The following is a 23,824-nucleotide window of genomic DNA, read 5'->3' as shown; positions in this document are numbered from 1 at the left end:
TCATGAGATTATATGGTCCACGATATCTGCGCAAACCTACTTGTAGTGACATCTAACAATTGTATGCTCATCACTCAAACGTGCACAACTTTCCTGAAATGTTAGAAAGCCTAGATTGCCTCCACTGGACATGGGGTTGTTGTCCAAATGCTCATAAAGGTCAATACACCCAAGGCAATCATGGTTATCCAACCGTTATACTTAAAGCGTTGGTGTCATACGAAATGTGGATATGGCATGCATTCTTTGGCTCAGCTAGCTCCCTTAATGACATCAATGATCTTAACATTTCTCCGTTGCTTGACGACATGTACAACGGGACTGCACCAGACTCCTCTTTTCAAGTAGCTGGAACATTGTATAGGAACGGGTATTATCTGGTGGATGGGATGTATCTGGAGTGTGCTTGTTTTGTTAAGTCATTGTCTTTTCCAAATGATCGGAATAGGTTGAAGTTTAAGAGAGCACAAGAACGTGCGAGAAATGATGTTGAATGAGCATTTGGAGCTTTGAAAAAACATTGGCATATTCTTAAATATCCCACGTCGTATATGGAGGAGAAGAAAATGAGCGAGGTGATGTATACTTGTATCATATTGCATAATATGATTCTAGAAGACGAAGGAAATGCAATATGTGAGTATAGCGAAAACAAGATCGTTCCACTGACACAAGCTTTTGAGGTTGGAAGCGCAGAGTACATGTCGAGGAGGGCACTAGTTAATGATGTTGAGATGCATCATGTTCTTCGTCGGGACTTAACGAAACATATTTGGAACGTCAGCCACATCGATCTTAACACGGAACCGGTCGACGATTTGGAAGGTCAATTTTTCGATGAAGACGTTCTTTAGGTCTATCTAGGTTTGGTAATTTTAGTTTGTATGTTTTTAATTTTAAATTCAATTTTTTGGTGTGTTTGTTGTTATTTTGAATTTCTATGTTTTTATTTTAAGTTTAAAGAATTTTTAGTTTTTAATAATTGTTATGTTTGAAAGATTTATTTTGTATATTAAAAAAAGGTAGCATGACAAGTATGGCAACCCACGCCTACGAAATGACAACTTTTGGCAAAAATGTGCCAAGTGTGATGTAGCGCCTATGTGGACCGTGACAAGTGTGGCACCACACCCACCAACCTAAAGAGTATAAAAAGAAAGATGCTCTTAACATAGGCTTTCTTACATGTCTAATGTTTCATTGCTCCTCATGAAAGAAATCAGAAGGTTGATTTTTTGAGGATTATAAGGTCATTTTCAAGGGTCTTTGATATATACTTCAAGGCTTTCCAGTCACGCCCAAAAAAAAGTGACAAAGGTTACAACAGAAAATTAGAAGAGAGGCTTTTGACTTTTAAATGAAAGAAAAGAAAAAGTTGCATTAGACTTCCACACAGTTAAGGGTATTTTCGTCCTAAGTGACAATAAACAAAGAATGGTATACGGAAAAAAGAAAACTTTTGTTTTGTCTACAAAAGCTGCTAAAGCTGCAATTGTCTCATGCTTCTGTAGTTGTTTCGAGCAAAGGAACATTTGTATAATCAAGATTAAAGAAAATTGTAGTCATTGTAAAGCTACTATCAAGTATGTTACTTCCAAGAAAGAAATGAATACAATGACCAGGTCAAACATCAATTACGATAGTTACTATCAAGTCTATTGCTTCATCGACCTTGCTTGACCAAGCGATGTTATTCTTGACTGTGTGCACGTTAATGCCTAAAAAAAAGGTAGGGTCTGTTCTACCGACTTTGCTAAAAATATTCCTAGTGCTTCCAACTTCCCATTTAGGCTTTTTATGTCTTTCACTATCTTAGGCGCCTTTGATTTTAGTAGTGCTTCTACCTTTTCTGAATTCGCTTCTATCCCTGATGCAGTTACAATATTACCAAGGAACCTTCCCTTCTATGTGTCGAACACACACTTTTTAGGATTTAGCATTATGCTAGTTCACTGAAGTTGTCTCAAAGTTTCTCTATGTCCCCTAAGAAACTTTCATCGGCTCTTGATCCTCATAGCATCAACATACACTTCTATATTCCTTCATATATGTTGCTCGAATATTTTGTCTACCAACCTTTGAGATGTGGCCCCTGTATTTCACATACTAAAGGAAATTTTCGTATAATAGAACATGCCTTTCTCCCAATGAAAAGCTATTTCTTCCTTGTACGATGTTGCCATTTTCACCTTGTGATAACCCTTGTACGCATCCAAGAAGGATTTCCATTTAAATCCTCCGAATGAATCGGACTTTGGCTTTATCTCTGGGAGGGGATAGCTATCTTTTGGGTATTCCTTATTGAGGTCGGTAAAATCGACATGCATTCGCATAGTACCATCTCCTTTCCTTAATAACACTAGATTGACAATCCATTTTGGAAATTACGTAGCTCTCCTAATTCCCGCTGTTACTAGGTCCTTCACCTATTTATTGACTATTTCGTTCCTTTCTTTTTCCATGATACGCTTTTTCTGCTTAATAGGAGCATGACTGAGATTGATGTTGACCCGATGCTCAATAATTTGGGAATTCCAATCATATCCTCGGGCTTCCATGCGAACATATCCACATACTCTTTTAGTAAGGCTATCAAAACCTTCCGCAAAGGTTCAGTCAACTCAACACCTATCATTACCTTCTGGTCTTCGTGCTTTTCGTTGATAACAACCGGCTGGGTATTTACCGATGAACTGCTTCATTCAACCACTGGTTTGACCATATCGGGTTGTATGGCATGACTACGTTCGGGGGTGGGGGTGGGGGTTAGTGTTGTGCTATGGACTACTATGATGCCTTAGTTCGGGGGAATTTAAGCAGACCATGAACCGTAGATGGGACCACTTGTAATTCCATAGACTTGTTCTTCTTAACAACATGTTGTAAGAAGAAGGTTTTTTATCACGAGGAATTTTGTTAGTACGTGTAATACTTGTTTTTCGTAACAAGTAATGGCTTAAGAAATATAAATCATTATGAGATGAGTAAGTGAGATAAATCCTTGATTTACAGTAAATTGAGAAATGATATTTAGCAAAAGATAATTGAGGAATGTTCTAGATCTTATTGAGACGATTCCATAGATATAAAGATCGTCAAAACAGAATTCGTATGAGAAAGTTACAGCTATTTGAAATTGAGAAGAAAGTAGGTTGCTATTCGGAAAAAGTCAACCTTTGGCCATCACGATGTGACAAAATGATTTTCATGACGTGAGGCATGAAGTACACATGTGAAACGCTAAGAGACACATGGCAATTTTCATAGAAATAGGTCATCACGACAAGACCAATACATGGCCACGATGTGTAATGTGATGAGTCGATGAGATACGTGGCTGGAGTGTGCAACACATGGCGAAGTCAGGATTCAACAGGTTTCACGATGTGACGCATGCATGGTCATGAAGTGACCAATGCAGGTTATAAATGTACAAGTTTTTGGTGTCATTTGGAGGATTTTGGCATACGTGATGGAAGATGCTGCTCGAGAGACGTTCTAAGGAGATTATACTGAAGATTCTATACCATTGTACTGGTAATACAGGGCTGAGTATGAGATGCATTGAGGTGTTACCATATGACGAATTGATAGGCAACGAAGGATAAAAATCAAGAATGGAGTTAGTCTGCTGAATGACTAGGTGAGTAATACTACTCTAGCATTCGCTGTTTAGATATGTGCATTATCCATTATGTGCAATATATATATATATATATATATATATATATATATATATATATATATATATATATATATATATATATATATATATATATATATATATATGTGTGTGTGTGTGTGTGTGTGTGATTGATCCCAATTGAGAGAGAAGTAGATCTTTGATTGAGAAATTTACCAGGATCGAGAGATTGATTATCATGGACATAGATTCTGATTGAGATAGATCATGATTGAGAGATTGATGTCGATTTGAGAGAGAGACAAATATATATATATATATATATATATATATATATATATATATATATATATATATATATATATATATATATATATATATATATATATATATAGAGAGAGAGAGAGAGAGAGAGAGAGAGAGAGAAAGAGAAAGATATATCATCACTAAGAGATAGATCATTTCTGATTATTTGATATTATTAGATCCTTGATACATGATTGATGTGATTGTGCGACCTATATGATTTATATGATTATGTTATTTTAGTTTTTATTCACTAAGCCATGAGGCTTACATTTTTGTGATGATCTATTTTGCAGGTAGATTATTTACTTGAGGCCAATACGATCCTTGTGTGAACTTCTTGTATGCCAGAGTGCTAGTGTACATTAAGATTATTTGGGCGTTACAAATTGGTATTAGAGTCGTGGTTTAAGTGAATTAGGTTCTTATAGTAGCTTCCTAAACTTAAACCATAGAGTAGAGATGCTAATTGATTTGATCTGATATATATGTATTAGATAAATTAATCTGAATTGATAACCATGAGTTAGTATGCTATTAGATATTTACGAAATTTTGAGATAAATGTACTTTATTTATTTCCCTATAAATAATGATCTGGTATATTGCGGAGAAAGTTGTGTTGTATGATTGGAAGATTTATAGTGGAATACATGGCACGAAAACTAGAGATATGAGGCGTAGTGGTTGGAGATACGTGATATAGTCTGATCGAGAAATAGCAATGTACTTTCTAACCACGACGTGAGCCTTGGGTGACCACGACATGGTCATGAAGTAGAGTGCTATAGTTGATTGATGAAGATAACGATGTGACAAGAGTAAAAAAATCATAACGTGGAAAATATAAAACCAATACGTGAAGAAAATAGATCACGATGAGACTAGATTACTACGACATGATTGAGATCAAACGTCAACATGTTTACAAGAGTGATTAGATAGTGGAAATGTATATAAATTAGCCACGACACGACGAGAGTTTTCCATGATGCAGGTTGAAAACAGAAGCTGATTGCTATATGATTTTAATGATAGTAGATTACAAGATGACGAGGAGTCTATCGCAACGTGGTACTTGTTAAAATAAATTAGAGTATAAACTAGAATAGTGATATCAATCCTAAGGTTAATATAACAAATGAACATAACAAAAACTTTTAAAATAGAGAGACGAGATTGGAAAGGGATGAGAGAGTATGAGATGAGATTGAGTACAGGAGTACGAGTAGGAGTGATGATCTTACTCATGATTTGAGGTAATGTGACGGAGATTGAGCTAAAGATTGATATTGAATGAGTTATTATAGATATCTATAGAGATATATAAAGAGAAAAATATAAAGATATAACGAGATTGAGTAATGAGAACTTTTGATCAATAATGTCTATCAGACTGAATGCGATTGATGTCAGAATGTGCAAACTTATGAGAGAAACAATTTCCTAATTGAGTGTGGAAAAAGGTCTGGAGAATAATCAATTAATAAATTAAGTAAATGATATCGGTAATTGATTAGACTGAGCTGAGTGAATGATTCGAGTGATTGAGTGAGTATGAACAAGGTGATTGATATTAAAAAGTGTGATTGATTTGAGTGGTCGATTGATTTGAGTAATTTAATTGATTCAAACAAGTGATTTATATTGATAAAAAAGATAGATATGAGTGATTGATATTGATCCAAGCAATCGAGATTGATCCACATATTTGATATTAATCTCAGTAACTCATTAGAGTAATAATTTAAGTGATTGATCTGAGTGATTTAAGTAGCTTATAAATATTTTAGTAAAATAATCATATTGCGAGTATAATTAAGAGTAACGTGATTGAGATTGATTTAAGTAGATATAGAGAAATGAGTGATAATATTTGAGATATGATTTATAATGGACCTACTGAGATTTAGTCCATAATTGATGATAATCATAATAAAGATGATGATTATTATGAGTATTTACACTCGTGACTTGAGAATGAGTTGTAAGTCGAGTGGAAAATGATCATTGAGGAAGGTTAGGTGGAATTGACCAACTTGAGTTATGATAGGGAGTTGAGATAAATATAAAATGTGCTAAAGAATTTTATGTAAGATAAGAGAATACCAAGTATAATAAGTTATATGATAATTCTTTTAGGAAAAGATTAATAAAGAAATGTTTTGAAAAAGAGTAGAGATATGCAACGACAAATGTATGAGCCTTGAACAAGTGTGAGATGAGATAAGATTACTCGAGATGAGATAAGAATATGAGTATAAGATCGAATAATATGAAAGAGTATGATGAGATATATGATATGCAACGAGATAATATACTCGACATATGATATATGAGATTACAAGAACAAAATCTCTTGAAGGAGGGAAGACCTTGTAATACCCGTTTTGCATAATAGATATTGGCTTAAGAAATATAGATCATTATGATATGAGTAAGCGAGATAAAGCCTTGAGTTACTTTAAATTGAAGAATGTTATTTAGAAAAAGATAATTGAGAATGTTGTAGATCGTATTGAGAGGATTATGCAGAGGAATGCAATTTAGCAAAAATAGAATTCGTATGAGAAATTTACGGCTATTTGAAGTTGAGAAGAAAGTAGGTTGCTATTCGAAGAAAGTCAACCTTTGATCATCACGACGTGACATAATGATTTTCACGACATGAGGCATGAACTACACATGATAAATGCTAAGAGACACGTGGAAATTGTCGGAGAAATGGGTCATCACGACGTGACCAATAGACGGTCATGATGTGAAATGTGATGAGTCGACGAGACATGTGGATGGAGAGTGTGACCCTTGTAAAAACCGGGTTTCAACTGGTTGTCACAAAGTGACATATTCATGGTTAAGACATGACCAATGCATGTTATAAATATACGACTTTTTGGTGTCATTTGGAGGATTTTAGCAAACGTGATAGGTGATGTTGTTCGGGAGACGTTCTCGGGAGATTATACCAGAGATGTTATACCATTTTACTAGTGATATGGGGCCGAGTATGAGATGCATTGAGGTGTTACCATATGAGGAATTGATAGGCAGAGAAGGATGGAAACTGTGACTGGAGTTAGTCTGCTGACTGACAAGGTGAGCAACACTACTCTAACATCCTCTGTTTGGAATTTTTCATTATCTATCATGTGAGATATATATATATATATATATATATATATATATATATATATATAGGTCTCAGGAAATATGTGGCTGTTATTTACCTAATATTAGGTATAGAACCATAAAAAAATACATAGTTTTAACAAAATGCAATCAAATTTCTCTACCAACCTTCTTGTATCCTTTATAAGGCTAAATAATAGGCTTTGTATATATTTTTATGGAGTTTTAAATATTTAATTTTGCACCACAAACGATGTACAAGAATACATTATCAATTATCTATAAGTCTTCATATTCAAATTTAATATAGAAAACTATAGTGAAAGATTGAAATTTTTTATTAAAAACCCAATAAACTTCTTCCCATAACATATAAAAAAGAACAATGCAAGTATACATATGGTAGGTGTCAAATTAAGAAAATTATGAAGCCTACTTGAGGTCTAATATAAACAACACATTCGAAATAGATAGATGTTGAGGATAAATTATGAAATCAGAAATAATATGAACTCAAAAGCAATACAAAGAAACTAACAATGAAAAAAATTGTGTTTGCTAATCAAATTGAATTCAGTTCTGATGGTTCTATACCCAATATATATATATATATATATATATATATATATATATATATATATATATATATATATATATATAGAGAGAGAGAGAGAGAGAGAGAGAGAAAGTTATGTTCCAATGAGAACATTTTTTCTGTGAGAACATTTGAGAGCATTTTTTAGCCGAGTTAAAAAAACATGCCTGTTTGTAGTGAGAACAATTTTTAAACATTCTCTCTACATATCTCTCTCCTCTTTCTCTCTCTACATATGTATTTGGGTAATCAGAACCACCATCACCATCAACGACCTTTATCCATCTCCTTCTCCTGAACCACCTCTGTAGATCTGCTTTCACATCCTTTTTAATCCGCCACTCGTTAGCTTGTCGGAAATCAACTCCTCTTTTCTTCCAAAACTGGCGCCCCAAACTACCTTTTTTTTATCCTCTTCCTGAACCAACTCCTTCTGCCTCTTATCAATGAAGCTCATATTTAACTATCTCTTCTGCAAGTCTCAATCTACTGTGAAGTTAACGTCTACAAACACGTTCTATGAGAGCTTCCAGGTAGTATTTTTTTTAGTCTTTACATTTGCGTTTTTCAACCTAAATTGACTCGATTTATCATGAAATTCATGAAATTAAGCTTATAATGAACGACTACTTGAGTGTCTAATACTTGATTTCACATAAGAAGACGTTTTATTTGAAAATTTCCGGTATCTTTTCCTGTTGTTGATGGATTACGAACTTGCTTGTTCATTTGCTTGCTTTTGTGAGGAACTATGCGTACAGTTAGATTGTTTTTATTTGAAAACAGTAAGTTCTATTGTTTTTATTGAAAATAGTAAGTTCTATGGGATGGATTGGAGTCTATTAGAGATTTGATTATCATTGTAGGATTTCATGCACACAAGGTGTTTGTCATATTGTCTGAAAGAACCTAATAAGTGTAAAAGTAGCGTTTTATGTGAAAATCCTTAACTTTGAACCCTTATTAAGCCAAGCATTAAGGCCCTTATGTTAAATTAAATTTCACATCTCAATAAAGTAATAAGTAACCAACAATCGTGTTAAAAGTGATAAACTTAAGGCTTAACCATTAAGTCCTTAATAGAACACCAAAAGTGATTTAAAAGCTATTATGATCAATTTTCATAAATCTGCCCTCCAACTTCTAAAAATCGTGAAATTCAATGAGAACATCTAAAAATTATGAGACTTAGTTTTTTCGAAATCTTAGTGTGTCTACTTTCTTAGAAATTTGAATCACATTTTGAAATTCCAACTCCTTGAGGCGTAAAATTGGCAGTCTTCTCAGGCTGGTCCATGCTGTCATAGATTTCATGCACTGTCTTCAAAAAATCATAAAAAATTCATTAGATGTTGAGTGGTCCAGAAAGTGACAACTTAAAGTTACTAACTTGTAAATTTAATATAAAATCAACCAAAAATCATTAGAACGAGATCTTTATATTTCTGAAAAGAAAATGGGGAACTTTACCAATATTATTTTATCAAAATTTAATAATGGGCTGAAAGGTAAGAAAACAGATCCCAAAAAGGGCACTAAAATCAAATAGAAAATAAGAAAATATATGCATAAGTTTTTTTAAGATTAATACAACAAATCACAAGGTAAATAATGTTAGAATTGTTGTGTAGGTTCTCAGAAAGGAAATGATTCATATTGCTCACACTAGCTGATTTTCAAGTTCAAGGAGGTGAGTTACACTAACTCTCCTATTATGTAGGCATTACTTGTTTTATGTTATTGTTCTCGTGTATTAATCACATGTGATTATATGATCTAATCACGTGACTTATATGCACAAGATTCATGTTTGTGTTTTCGATTCAATAGTTGTTCTTTGTCCATATTAATCGTATGTGATCAAATATATAAAATGACATATGATCAAATACATGATAACTACTATTGAATTGAGAACGCGAATCTGAATCTTATTCACATAAACCATATGTGATTAAATATGCATAATCACATGTGATTAAATACACGAGAACAACTATTGAATCGAGAACACAAAAATGAACATTGTCCACATAAATCATATGTGATTAGATACATATAATAACATGTGATTATGTGTATCTAATCACATATGATTTATGTGGCTAAGATTCATTTTCACGTTCTCGATTCAATAATTGTTTTTTCCCAATTCAGTAATTGTCTTTTCCCACTGTAATCATATGTGATTATATACATTTAATCAGATGTGATTATATGTTTATAATCACATATAATTTTATTTGTAAAAAATGAATATTCACTACTAGAAAAACAGCCTTTTACGACGCTTATTGCACGTCGTAAAAGGATCAGACGACGCGCAAATGCGCGTCAAGGAAGGCCCTGTCATAAAGAGAGACGACGCTCATTTACGACGCGCAATTATGACGCGCGTTTACGACACGCAATGTGTATCAAGGAAGGCCCTGTCATAAAGGAAGACGACACACATTCGCGTGTCGTTACCTTACGACGCGCGTGTTAATTACACGCAATGCGTATCAAGAAAGCCCCTGTCAAGAAAGGCCATGTCATAAATGAAGATGACACACATTTTTGCGTATCATAATTTTAAATGTTTTAAAAAAATATTATTTATAGATTTACTAATTTTCAAATTAAATAATGCATTAAAAATCTCATAATACAAAATAAAATACCATAAATAACAAAGATAATTCATTTCACTAATATGTGAAATACAAATAATTATTCCAAAAGTGAGTAAATGTTATAAAAAAATGAACTCATTTATATACAATTGCATCATCTAGCTTACTATGTGCCAACAACTCTTTGTGTGTTTACTTTTGCTTGAGTCTCGTTTCCTCCAAAGCTTCTAGCCATGCCAAAATATGATATCTTGAGTCTCGTTTCAAGAACCAAAATCACCTTCAATCACCCAATTAAACTCTAATGTTGGTAGACTGAGAGTTCCAGAATCAAGATTACATCTATCACCTTCAATCACCCAATTAAACTCTAGATCTTCTGTTGTTTGAAAGAAATTGGTGTTTGTAATCTATGAACAAAAAACGCAAAGGCCAAGGTTAATATTTACTATATAGAAATAGCTATCAATCAAACAGAGCCAAAAGTGTTTACCGATAAATTAATGCCCCCCTGCAACAGTTTGTCTTTGATTCCTCTGATTCACATGACATGATAACTCAGCAACAAACTCATGAGCTTCAGTAAGTTTTGAAGCATAATTATGTTTCATGTGAAGTACACCCCCTGGTCATCTTCCTTGTATCCAATAACTAAGTTAGAAAATAAAATTTTGGTCCAACATATATTTTTTGTGAAGCATAATTTGCCCTTCCTCCAACATATCTTTTTTGTCCAACTTGTAGCTTATTCATATGTGCATCACAACTGATTTTTGCTCAAAACAACATTCATGAGTCAGTTGGGTGATAAAACAAGAGAGTAGTATTCTATATTGAATATTAAAAATAAATAAATAAATAAATACCTTGCCATGTTGATTTTTGGTGACTCGTAATTTCTGTGTAATAGAACCACTGGCCTTTCCAGGAAGAGTATTACTGCTAGCAGGCTCTAAATGTAGCTGTAGGAACTGTGTCTGTGTGTGTGGATTGTAAATGAGACAATAAGTTAGAAAATAAAATTTCAATTTGGGACCTTAGCTGAATTTTGCAATTTTGGTCCCAAAAGCCATTCTACTTGGACAAAGGAACAAAAATGTTATAAAAAGTCTCAAATAAGGACAAAATTTGCAAGAAACCAAACCAGATGTATGTATGTATATATATATATATATATATATATATATATATATATATATATATATATATATATATATATATATATATATATATATATATAGGGAGGGAGGGAGCAGATATAGTTTTTACCTTGGGCACTGTTGCATGGAAGATGAAATCTGTATAGACCTGGGAAGACGTGTTTGTGAATTTTGCTTTAATTAAAGTTATCTGTGGACTTCCAGGTTAGTTAGACAGGTTGAACATTAGGCTCAATGCACCACCCTCAAATGCAACAATTGGTGGATATGTCTGCCCATTCTCCTCTTCTTTTATTCAATGTTCATGCATCAAAATAAAATCTTATACCCTTTTACCTTTTTCCCCTCCCATTGGCTTTAAATTGATGGGTATTGTGAAATTTGTTTTTTGGAATGTAAGGGTAAAATGAACAAGATCGAGTCATGTAAACTTAATTTATTTTTTCCTAACAGTTCCTCAAGTGGTAAGCATCATTTACCCGGATCGAAAAAATAATAAAATAATAATAATATACTTACTAGGTGGTGGCGGTGGTGTAGGATTTGGACCGAATCCGTCTAATAGATCCATCATAGGGGAAGCACCAGGTGTAGGTATAGGTAATGAAAGAGTATCCAAAGCACTAAAAGGTGAGGGTGAGGGTTTATTATTATTATTATTATTATTATTATTATTATTATTATTATTATTATTATTATTATTATTATTATTGTTATTATTATTAAGTTGAGTCAAGGATAAGAGATTAGATGTACATGAACTTTTTTGAGTAGCAGGAGCAGGAGCAGGTGGTGACCCGCTTGACAATACATCCAGCTGAACATATGTACCACTTTTATGCCCATGCATTGTATTTCTACCTCCTGAAATCAAACACACACAAGTACATCAATATTAATATCTAATCTCTATTATGCACTCTATATTTTATTGTACATTTAGTCAATTCATGTTTTCCCCGTGCTCTGATTATTATAACATCAAAGTTTAACTTTTTATAATAAAAAAAAAGTAATAAGATTTAACCTGATTAATCATCTAAAACAAACAATAATAACCTTCAATAATTCATAAAACAGTAACATACCAGTTTTCTTCTGTTCATTTGCAATTGTTGGAAGTCTTTAAGTCTCGATAGATTACTGGTCATTCAGCATTGTGAAGGAAGGCTAAGCCTTTTGCTGCCCCAAAAGCAATCATCAGTCTTGTTGGCCATGATAATGGCGCACTTGTTTATGAGGATTTCAAAAATAAGTTAACATTAGACAAAATATGGTGTTGTTTAACAAGTTTTTTAGTCATTTAGCATGTTAGGAAGGCTAAAATAGTCATTTATAAAATTTTAATGTCTTTACTCTTTGGTAATCTTATTTGTATTAACAGAAATATATAAGCACGTTTCCCACATACTAAGCTATCAACAACCATATGTCCTTAGAAATATTTACAATAATGAAACAATGCTAGATCAGTATTAGCTTTGACATATTTGTGATCAAAGTACAAACATGACAAAATGATGAAGCACAATTGAACTGTTAAAAGGGCAAGAAAGACAGAACAAGTCAGATATAATAAACAATTTTGACCTAGATGCTAAAACATAATGAAGGGATTGTCACCCTTCCTCTTCCTCTTGCAATTACCACTAAATCACTAATAGTTCTAATACAGTTACCAAGAAAGGCTTTTTATGATCATTGTTGGTATTTAAGTTGGTATTACAACTATCATGGCTGAAGATGTCATATACTATTTGTTATGTAGAGTATTGAAGTTAGGAAAAAGGGGGGTTTGAGACGTTTGACATAAAGAAAAAAAAAGATATATATATGGTAGGAAGCTGCATACTTCGAAAGAGGTGATTTTCAAGGCTTCCTCGAAACATGAACTCATAAACAAGAAATATGTGGTCATCTTCACAGCAATACCCAATCAATTTCACCAAATTGGGATGTCTGAGCTGAACAAGGAAATTAACTTCAGTCTACAACACAAAACGCCATTACAGATATGGATTAATGGTATAAGGAAGATAAAACAAAACAAAGAATTAGTTGCTGCATTGACAGAGAACTAGAGGAGCTTACAAGCAATTATTTGTGGCCTTAAAGACCCTCCTTGTTGAGAACCTTAACAGCAACAGGCATAGATTTGAGACCAACCCGAACATTCTCATCAATATAGCCCTTGTAAACAGTCCCAAAAGAAACAGCCCTTAAGTCAAAAAAGAAATAGCACCTGTTATAATCTTGATCTTTTTAAACAAGTTGTAATGATCGAATAACATAAATAATGGGAGCCATGGAACCATGAAAACCTTCAAGAAACCAAACCCACATAAAAATCCCTATCAGAAAATGTAAAATTTTACAAAAAAACGTAAATATTTCAATAACCTCCAAAATTGTATTCCTTCAAAACCATATAGGTTAAAATTGCATTTAGCTGCCATAGAATGTGTTGAATCAAGAATAACATACATTCATAAACATAACCATATGAAGGAGGTGGTAGAGGACGGACAAGCTAGGGCAGATAAGAGTGGAGCAGGGCGGTGAAGCAGTAATGTAGGCCACGAACCACAAATGAGGCACGATTCTGTCTCCCAAAATTCTGAATTGATAAACTGTGGGATAGACAACGAGATTTTTTGATTTTTGGGAATGAATCAGAGCAGGTATCCTTAGAGGATTTGAGTTTAGGTGACCGACGTTTGTCTCGAGGAAGGGAGAAGAATCGGTAAGTGCCAAAGGGATATAGGTACGAGAAAGAATGGGAAATCTAGATATCGCTTTTCCAGTTAGGGTTTTACAGAGGAGAATAAAAGAAGAATCAAAATCGAAATCAGAGGCATGAATAAAGGAGAAAGAAGAGCAATTTTTACAATACAGAGGAGTGCACCTTACCAAATAATCCTTCAATTGACTGCAATTTGGAGTCAAATCGATATCGATTCAGCTAGATAATACCAATTTCGATTTCAATTTCATCTACTCCAAGTCTTTGTGGCCTATAAAACACGGTGTGTGGCTGATGATGGACAACCTGCGAGCTGCTGGTACGAGCTGCTGGTTTGTACCCAACGCTTTACCAGCAATACCTTCTGCCGATACGAGCTGCTGGGTTGAGGTCACCTCAAAGAACCCTAAAATCTCTGGATCGAACAGATTCAATCACATAAATGGGCCCGGATCTTCCTTCACATGGGCCCCATTTTTGCCTTGTCTAATTACTGGAAACCATAGTTGAACAAGAAGGTCTGTGTCCATTATGCATTTTTCATTCAATAGTCAAAGTCTTGAACCAATCGATCATCAAAGAATTCTTGATAGTCATCAAGAGGGTTCAAATCTGTTTCCTCTGGGGAAACGATTGGATCAAATCTGTTTCCTTTGGGGAAACGACTGGAAACCATATACGGATTAGGGTTTACAGAGAAAATGAGAAGGAGAGATTGAAGGTTGTTGGCTGGTGGCGTGCTTTCCTTGATCGACGTCGACGACCGGGAATGGCAAGTAACGATGGTCGAAGTGTGAGGGAAGAAGTAGGTGGCAGTCAATGTCAGCAGGAGGAAGGAAGGAGCGTCAATAATTAGGGCAAGAGGGAAAGGAACAAAAAGGAAGGCGGGGATTTTAATTTTTTAGGATTTCATTTTCCCCCTCAGCTACTAAAGGATGGAAGGCGCGTTTCCATTAAAATTTATAAAGCGACATCCTCAGACGACACACGTTTTATTATAGGCGCCCTCCGTGTTTTTTTTAGACACTAATTTAAGGGTACGCAAAAATGCGCGCCCTAAATCCTTAAAATTTATAGAGAGATGACATTATTTTTAGATCACACTCGTTTGCGTATCGTGAATCAATGCGTATCATAAATTGCGCGTCGTAAAAGGCTGTTTTTCTAGTAGTGATTGTCTATATAAATCATATGTGATTAGATGCATACAATCACATGTGATTATATACATGACAACAAATATTGAACCAAGAACATGAAAACAAATCTTTATCCAAATTAATCATACGTGATTAAATACATCTAATCACATGTGATTATACAAATCTAATCACATATGAATCTAACCACATAAATAATGTTATAAATGTTGTGTAGGTTCTCAGAAAGAAAATGATCCATCTTGTTCATGCTAGCTGATTTTCAAGTTCAAGGAAGTGAGTTACATTAGATATGTGTAATCACATGTGATTAAATACACGATACCAACTATTGAATCGAGAACATGAAAATGATTATTGTTTACATAAATCATATGTGATTAGATACATATAATAACATGTGGTTATGTGTATCTAATGACATATGATTTATGTGGCTAAGATTCATTTTTGCATTCTCGATTCAATAATTGTTTTTTTCCACTTTAATCATACATGATTAAATACATTTAATCAGATGTGGTTATATGATTCTAATCACATATGATTTTATTTGGAAAAATAAATATTGTCTATATAAATCATATGTGATTAGATACATACAATCACATGTGATAATATACATGATAAAAAATATTGAAACAATAACACAAAAACAAATCATTATCCAAATTAATCATATGCGATTAAATACATCTAATCACATGTGATTATATGAATCTAATCACACAATTCATTTTCTCTTTGTCGATTCAATAGTTGTTCTGATGTATTTTTATCACATGTGATTACATGTTTAATCTCATGTGATTAAGTACATGAGCACAACTATCACATGCGATTAAATACCCAAAAGCAATTATTCAATCGAAATCGCAAAAATAAATATTGTCTACATAAATCATATCTTATTAAATACATATAATCACATGTGATTATATGTGATTAAATACATATAATCACATGTGATTATATGTATCTAATCACATATGATTTATATAGACAAAAAATAATAATGTTTATATAAATCATATGTGATTAGATACATATAATCACATAAGATTATATACACGAGAACAACTATTGAATCGAGAACACAAAGATAAATATTGTCCACATATATCATATGTGATTAAATGCATATAATCACATGTGATTTTTAACGACCCAAAAATCACAACTAAAAATTTCTTTAAAAACATTACTAATCATTTTTATAAAAACTGTATCATAAGTCATAACATAATCTTCGAGTATTAATTCAAAACATATTATCATTATCAGAGTCAAGCATTCCCATGTTAACTGACTATGGTGTGTGCACTGCAATCTTCCCGAGCTCCTCCTTTGAAAACTGAGTACCTGAGACCAAAACTGAAAACCGTAAGCACGAAGCTTAGTGAGCTCCCCCAATCTACCACATACCAAACAATAACATATAAAGCACATATTGGGCCTTGCCCACTACATCGGACCGAGGTCCGGACTAACTGGGGCCTTGCCCCCTGCATCGGACCGAATTCCGAACTAACTGACTGGGGCCTTGCCCCCTGCATCGGACCGAAGTCCGAACTAACTGACTGGGGCCTTGCCCCCTGCATCGGACCGAAGTCCGAAACTAACTGAACATAACATAACATAAACATATCAACTAGCATGAACACACATATACTACATCGGGCCGTAGCCCGAAACACATAACACATAAATCCTGTCTGAGCCACGAAGGCATCAAACATGCTACTACTGCATCGGATCAAATCTGGAAACTACTACTAGCTAAACGGGCTGGCATTGTGGCCTTAGACTCGTTCCTACTGGAAGGAAACTCACCTGAGACTGCTGAACTGATGCCGCTAATCCTTTTGACTGCTACCCGACCTCTGACTCCGAACTGCTGCTCCACTAGCTCCTCGAGCTTCAAATGTCAATATAACACTTAGTCCAACTGACCTCCAAAGGTCAAATAGGTCAACTCTGGTCAAGGTCAAAATCCTGGTCAAAGTCAACCTTCCAGGTCAACCCTACTCGCCGAGTCCACCTAATAACTCGCCGAGTTCATATGCTCAGGGTCTTTCTATTCGCGACTCGACTCGCCGAGTCAGTCCATGACTCGCCGAGTCAACTATTCCCGAGTCCTGACCTGTCCAACTCGCTGAGTCTCCACCCGACTCACTGATTCGAGTTTCAACTTGAAGGGTTTGGGGTTTCGCGACCTGACTCGTCAAGTCCAAGAATAGACTCGCCGAGCCCAAGGCAATCTTCAACCAACTCGTCGAGTTCATGCCTAACTTCATCCGACTCGACGAGCAGTTCATCCCACTCGTCGAGTTCCTCCTCATCTTCAAACTACTTGCCGAGTCCACTCAAAGGACTCGCCGAGTCCAATCAGATCTACATACATGCAGAGGACTTTAGAGTCATGCATGGACTCCAAACTGTAGATCCACTCTTCTAAAGCCTATTCCTTGCGTAAAGTGGCAAAATTTACGTGTAGCTAACGAGATCTAGGCTCAAATCACTATAAACTAGGGTTTGAGACAAAGGGGCTCAACAATCAACCCATAGACTGATGCTTTATGATTCTCTAGGCCAAGATACACATAGATCTGAAGTAGCAACTTCAGATCTGGGCTTCTAACTCGGAATAGCTCATAAACTTGTCCTAAAAGTCCCAAATCCCAAGATAAAGGTTGATCTATATGCAAAAGAGGGAAGGTAGCGACTCATTACCTTCAAATGCTCTGGAAGACCTCACAAACTCTGGATCTACTGCCGATTCTTGAATCCCCAAAGAGTGCCTTCTTCCTTTTTCCTTCAAATCACCCAAAATGGCAAGAAAGCTTGAATGAGCAACAATGGAGGCTTAGGGTTTCTGGTTCTGGACTATAGGGCCGCAAATGAGCCCTGGGGAAGAGAATAAGATGCTTAAATAGGGTACCAAGTCCCGAAATTAGGGTTTCCTCGTTCAGACCCAACTCGCCGAGTTCACGAGCCGACTCGCCGAGTTGGTCACTTACTCGATCCCCCGGATCCCGCTCCAACTCGTCGAGTTCCTCCCCGGGCTCGACGAGTCCACTCCTTGACTTAGGGTTTCTTTCTTTTTCTTGCCCTTTCTGATCTTGGGTGTTACATGATTATATGTATCTAATCATATATGATTTATATGGAGAATATTCGTTTTCACATTCTCGTTGAACAGTTGTTCTTGTACATTTAGTCACATATAATTTATGTACACAAGATTCATTTTCGTGTTTTCAATTCAACAAATTTTGTTTTTCCACATTAATCATATATGATTAAATACATATAATCCACATTAATCATGTATGATTAAATACATGTTAACATTATTGAATCGACGCAAAAACAAATATTGCCCACATAAATCACATGTGATTAAAAACATAAAAAAAATTGTTGAAGAGAAAATGTGAAAATGAATCTTGTCAATATAAATCATATGTGATTAGATACATCATACATATAATGAGAACAACTAACGAATCAACGACGCGAAAGTGCAAGTTGTTCACATAAATCATATGTGATTAAAACATATAATCAAATGTGATTAAATATGTCTAATCACATGTGATTTATGTGGATAATATACATTTTTCTATTATTCTCGTGTATTTAATCATATGTGATTACATGTATCTAATCACATATGATTTATTTAGACAAAAATGAATTGTATCCATATAAATCATATGTGGTGGTGGCGGGTAGTGGTTTTTGTGGGTGACGGGTGGGTTGGTGGTGTGTATCTAATCACATATGATTTATGTGTCTAAGATTCTTTTCGTGTTCTCGATTCAATAATCGTTTTTTACACTTTAATCATACGTGATTACATACATTTAATCAGATGTGATTTATATGTTTCTAATCATATATGATTTTATTTGGAAAAACAAATATTGTCTATTCAATAGTTGTTCTCATGTATTTTATCACATGTGTTTATATGTATAATCGTATGTGATTAAGTACATGAGTACAACTATTGAATCGAGAAGGAAAAAATAAATCTTGTCCACCTCAAATCATATGAGGTTATATACATATAATCACATGTGATTAATTACACAAAAGCAATTATTCAGTTGAAATCACAAAAATAAATATTGTCTACATAAATCATATTTAATTAAATACATATAATCACATGTGATTATATGTATCCAATCATAGATGATTTATGTGGATGAGATACATTGTCACATTCTCGATTCAATAATTGTTCTTTGTCTACTGTAATCATATGTGATTAAATACTTATAATCATAATGATGTCTATATAATTTCATATGTGATTACATACATATAATCACATATGATTATATGCACAAGAACAACTATTGAATCGAGAACACAAAGATAAATATTGACCACATATATCATATTTGATTAAATGCATATAATCACATGTGATTATATGTAGCTAACAACATAGAATTTATGTGGAAAATATTTATTTTCGTGTTCTCGATTCAGTTATTGTTCTTGTGTGCTTAATTACATGAGATTATATGTATGTAATTAGCTATAATTTATATGGACAATATTCATTTTCATATTCTTGTTCAGTAGTTGTTCTTGTACATTTAGTCACGTATGATTTCTGTACACAAGATTCATTTTCACATTTTTTATTAAATAGTTTTTATTTTTCCACATGAATCATATGTGATTAATACATAAAATCATATATGATTAAATACATAAGAAAAATATTGAATCATGAATATTATCAATATAAATCATATGTGATTTGATACATATAATCACACGTGATTAAGTACATGAGCGCAACTATTGAATTGAGAAAGAAATAATGAATCTTGTCCACATAAAGCATATTTGATTAAATACATATAATCACATGTGATTAAATATATTAGAACAATTATTGAATCGACGCAAGAATAAATGTTTTCCGTATGAATCAGATGTGTTAAATAAAAATAATCGCGTGTGATTAAATACACAAGAACAACTATAGAATCAACACGTGAAAACAAATATTGTCCATGTAAATCATATGTGATTAAATACATATAATCACATGTGATTTAATATACGATGCCAATTATAAAATTAAAAACATGAAAATAAATACGACCCACGTAAATAATACTTTATTAAATACATATAATCATGTGTAATTATATGTATCTAATCACATATGATTTACGTGGATACATTCATTTTTGCATTCTCGATTCACTAGTTTTTTCACGTGTATTTAATCACATGTGATTATATGTATTTAATAACATATAAATCATATATGATTTGATACATATAATTACATGTGACTCGATACATATAATCACATGTGATTATATACACGAGAAAACTAATGAATCAAAAACAAAATAACAAATCTTTGTAGGTGCAGGTGAGGGTGGTGGCGGCGGGGTGGTGGTGGTGTGTGGTGATGGGTGGTGGTGGGTGGGTGGGTGGTGGCAAGTGGTGGTGATAGTCATGGGTGGTGGTTTTAGTGGGTGGTGGTGGCGGGTGGTGGTTGGTGGTGGTGAGTAGTGATGAGTGGTGGGTGGTGGTTGGTGGTGGTGGGTAGTGATGAGTGGTGGTTATGATGGGTGGTGAGTAATGATAGGTGGTGGGTAGTGGTTGGTGGTGGTTGGTGGTGGGTAGTATGGGTGGTGGTTGTTGGTGGTGGGTAGTGATGAGTGGTGGTGACGGGTGGTGGTGGGTGGTGAGTGGGTGGTGGGTAGTGATGGGTGGTGGGTACTGGTTGGTGGTGGTGGATAGTTATGGGTGGTAGGTACTAGTTGTTAGTGGTGGTGGAGGGCGGAGGTGATGAGTGGTTGTTGTTGTTGTTGGTGGTGGTGGTGGGTGGTGGTGGTTAGTGATAGGTGGTGGTGGTGGGTAATGGTTGGTGGTGGTGGTGGGTGGTGGTAATGGGTGGTAAGTAGTGGTAGTGGCAGGCGGTGGTGATGGGTGGTGGAGGTGGGTGGTGGTCGCAGGTGGTGGTGGTTGGGTGGTGATAGTCGTGGGTGGTGATGGTGGTGGTTGGTGGTGGTGGTGGTGATGGTGGTGGGTAGTGATGGGTAGTAAGTGGTGGTGATGGTGGTTGGTGGTGGCTAGTATGGGTGGTGGTTGGTGGTGGTGGGTAGTGATGAGTGGTGGTGAAGGATGGTGGTTATGGTCAGTAGTTATGGGTGGTAGGTAGTGGTTGTTGGTGGTGGTGGCAGGCGGTGGTGATGGGTGGTGGTTGTGGTGGTTGGTGTTGGTGGTGGCGGGTGGTGGTTGTTGTTGTTGGTGGTGGTGGGTAGTAATGGGTGATGGTAATGGGTGGTAGGTAGTAGTTGTGGGTGGTGGTGGCAAGCGGTAGTGATGGGTGGTGGAGGTGGAGGTGGGTGGTGGTGGCAGGTGGTGGTGGTTAGGTGGTGATGGTGGTGGCGGGTGGTGGTGGTGGTGGTGGGTAGTGATGGGTGGTCGTTGGTGGTGGCGGGTGGTGTTGGTTGGGTGGTGAGTGGTCTTAGTTAGTGAGTTTTTTTATTTGTTTGTAACTATTTTTTGATTTATATAAATATTATTTTATAATTTTAATTAAAAAATTGTATGGTCCAAATTTGTTCTCAAATGTTCTCGATTGAACGCTCCTATATATATATATATATATATATATATATATATATATATATATATATATATATATATATATATATATATATATATATATATATATATATATATATATATATATATATATATAGAAAGCTAGGTTCATTTGTTTAAACTAAGTATTGTGTTATCGTATGCATAAATGTGGGCCAATCAAAATTAAATAAAAAATTAATTAATTAAATAAATAAATAAGGGTAATTTAGTAATTTGTTTAGTAACTTCCAAAATTAATCCTTATAATCATGGTATTGACCTAATCTCTCCAATTTAAATCATGGACTACAAAACCGACTATCACCGGCGTTTTCTTTCTGGCCCGATCAGTAGCCACACGAATGGGGAAGGCAAAGAAGATCGTTGATCTCCAAGGGGGTGTTTTAGGTGGTTTAATCGACTGAATCGGATGGAGAGGAGTGTGAAGTGAGGGCAACAAGGGTTGATTAGCAACTCTCCGCTTACTCTCCGCTTACTCTCTTCTGATTTTAACAGTGAGGGGTGAGATTAGAAGAGGGTCCGACGACAAGTGGGATTTAGTTGAATTTTGGGAATTAGGGTTTTCAGAAATTTGGATTGACAGAAATATGCACCAAGAAATTTCAGAAGCAGCCGCTATACAAAATATGACGAGGGTTCCTGGCAAGAGAGGTAGGAATGAGATTCCGCATGAGATAATTGAGGTTAGTCGGGATGAACTGATGAAGAATCGACCACGAGAAGACCAAGTCAAATCAACTGGAATAGCTTTTGGGCCCTCATATCAGGTAATTGGTTATATTTTCTTGGTCTCATAGTAAGAAGTAAGAACCCTGTTTCAATTTGTAAGATTGAAAATGTTTTTGATGTTATAGAATTGTACTTATAGTCTCCTATTCTGGATTATTTTCAGCCAGCTTTTTCAGGGAAGGGGAAGCCAACGAAGTTGCACAAGAGGAAACATCAGATTGGATTTTTATACTTTGATATAAGATCTAAAGGGATGGAATTGGCAGAAAGGCGCTCAAAAGGCTTTCTCACAAAAGCAGAAACACAAGCCAAGTATGGATGGTAATAAACTCATAATATTTTTGTATGATGCATGTTAATGTTGTGTCAATTTTTCTTCTACAAATGAAAAGCGTTGCAAAGATTTTTGCTTTGTTTTCTGAAGAGCTCGTCAATGTTTCTGAAATGGAATCATGAATTCCAATTCTGTTGGAATCGAAACTACAATTTGGTTTTGTTTTGACAGAAGTTGATGCTTGAAGAACGGACCGCAAATTTGAAAGTGATTCTAAGCATTCTCAGAGAATATTATTCTTACATGATTTGATTCATGACAGTTATTTTCGTTAAATGTATAATTTCATGGATGATCAAGGAAATAGCTATTCTTCTGATAGAATAATCTACAATAGAATGATAGGAGTATATGTAATAATATATTCTGCTAGAATATTAAGGTCGAATAATATACATAATTTTATTTGTTATTAGTAAGTATTTCATTGTCATAGACTATTATATAAAGTTTTTACTTTTTTAAGAATGTGATGAAAAATTTTAAGTTGTATCCAAAAATGTGTTTATTAGTCGGTGTTGACATTCACATAGAATATCATTTTAATAGAAACATGTATCCTGAAATTTGTAGAGAATCTGATTCTAATAGAATAAAATCGGGTTTAATTATAAAAATTACGTTATAATTAAAATTAAAGTAATTATAACAATTAGAATTTTAAAATCAAGAGAGTTAATTATCCCCAAAAATATAGAATTTTCCTTTTTTAAATTTATCTCAATAGTCTAAAATACCCTTAGAATG

General features: G+C 34.6%; 1 protein-coding gene across 1 annotated transcript; it reads left to right on the top strand.

The window, feature by feature from the left end:
- Positions 1-98: 98 nt before the first annotated feature.
- On the top strand, positions 99-497 carry LOC145095287 (uncharacterized). Its single transcript, XM_079033197.1, has one exon. It carries the CDS (start codon positions 99-101, stop codon positions 495-497), a length of 399 nt encoding a protein of 132 aa, XP_078889323.1.
- The last annotated feature ends 23,327 nt before the right edge of the window (positions 498-23,824 follow it).

Source organism: Lactuca serriola, chromosome 3 (genome assembly GCF_051521515.1).
Source record: "Lactuca serriola cultivar US96UC23 chromosome 3, Lser_US96UC23_V15, whole genome shotgun sequence".
Taxonomy (NCBI): domain Eukaryota; kingdom Viridiplantae; phylum Streptophyta; class Magnoliopsida; order Asterales; family Asteraceae; genus Lactuca; species Lactuca serriola.
Note: the sequence above shows the minus strand (reverse complement) of the source record. Positions and strands in the feature narration are given on the sequence as shown.

What these genes read in the sequence shown, in the direction of transcription:
- LOC145095287 (XM_079033197.1), top strand. Translation starts at nt 99, where the DNA reads ATGTTAGAAAGCCTAGATTGCCTCCACTGGACATGGGGTTGTTGTCCA.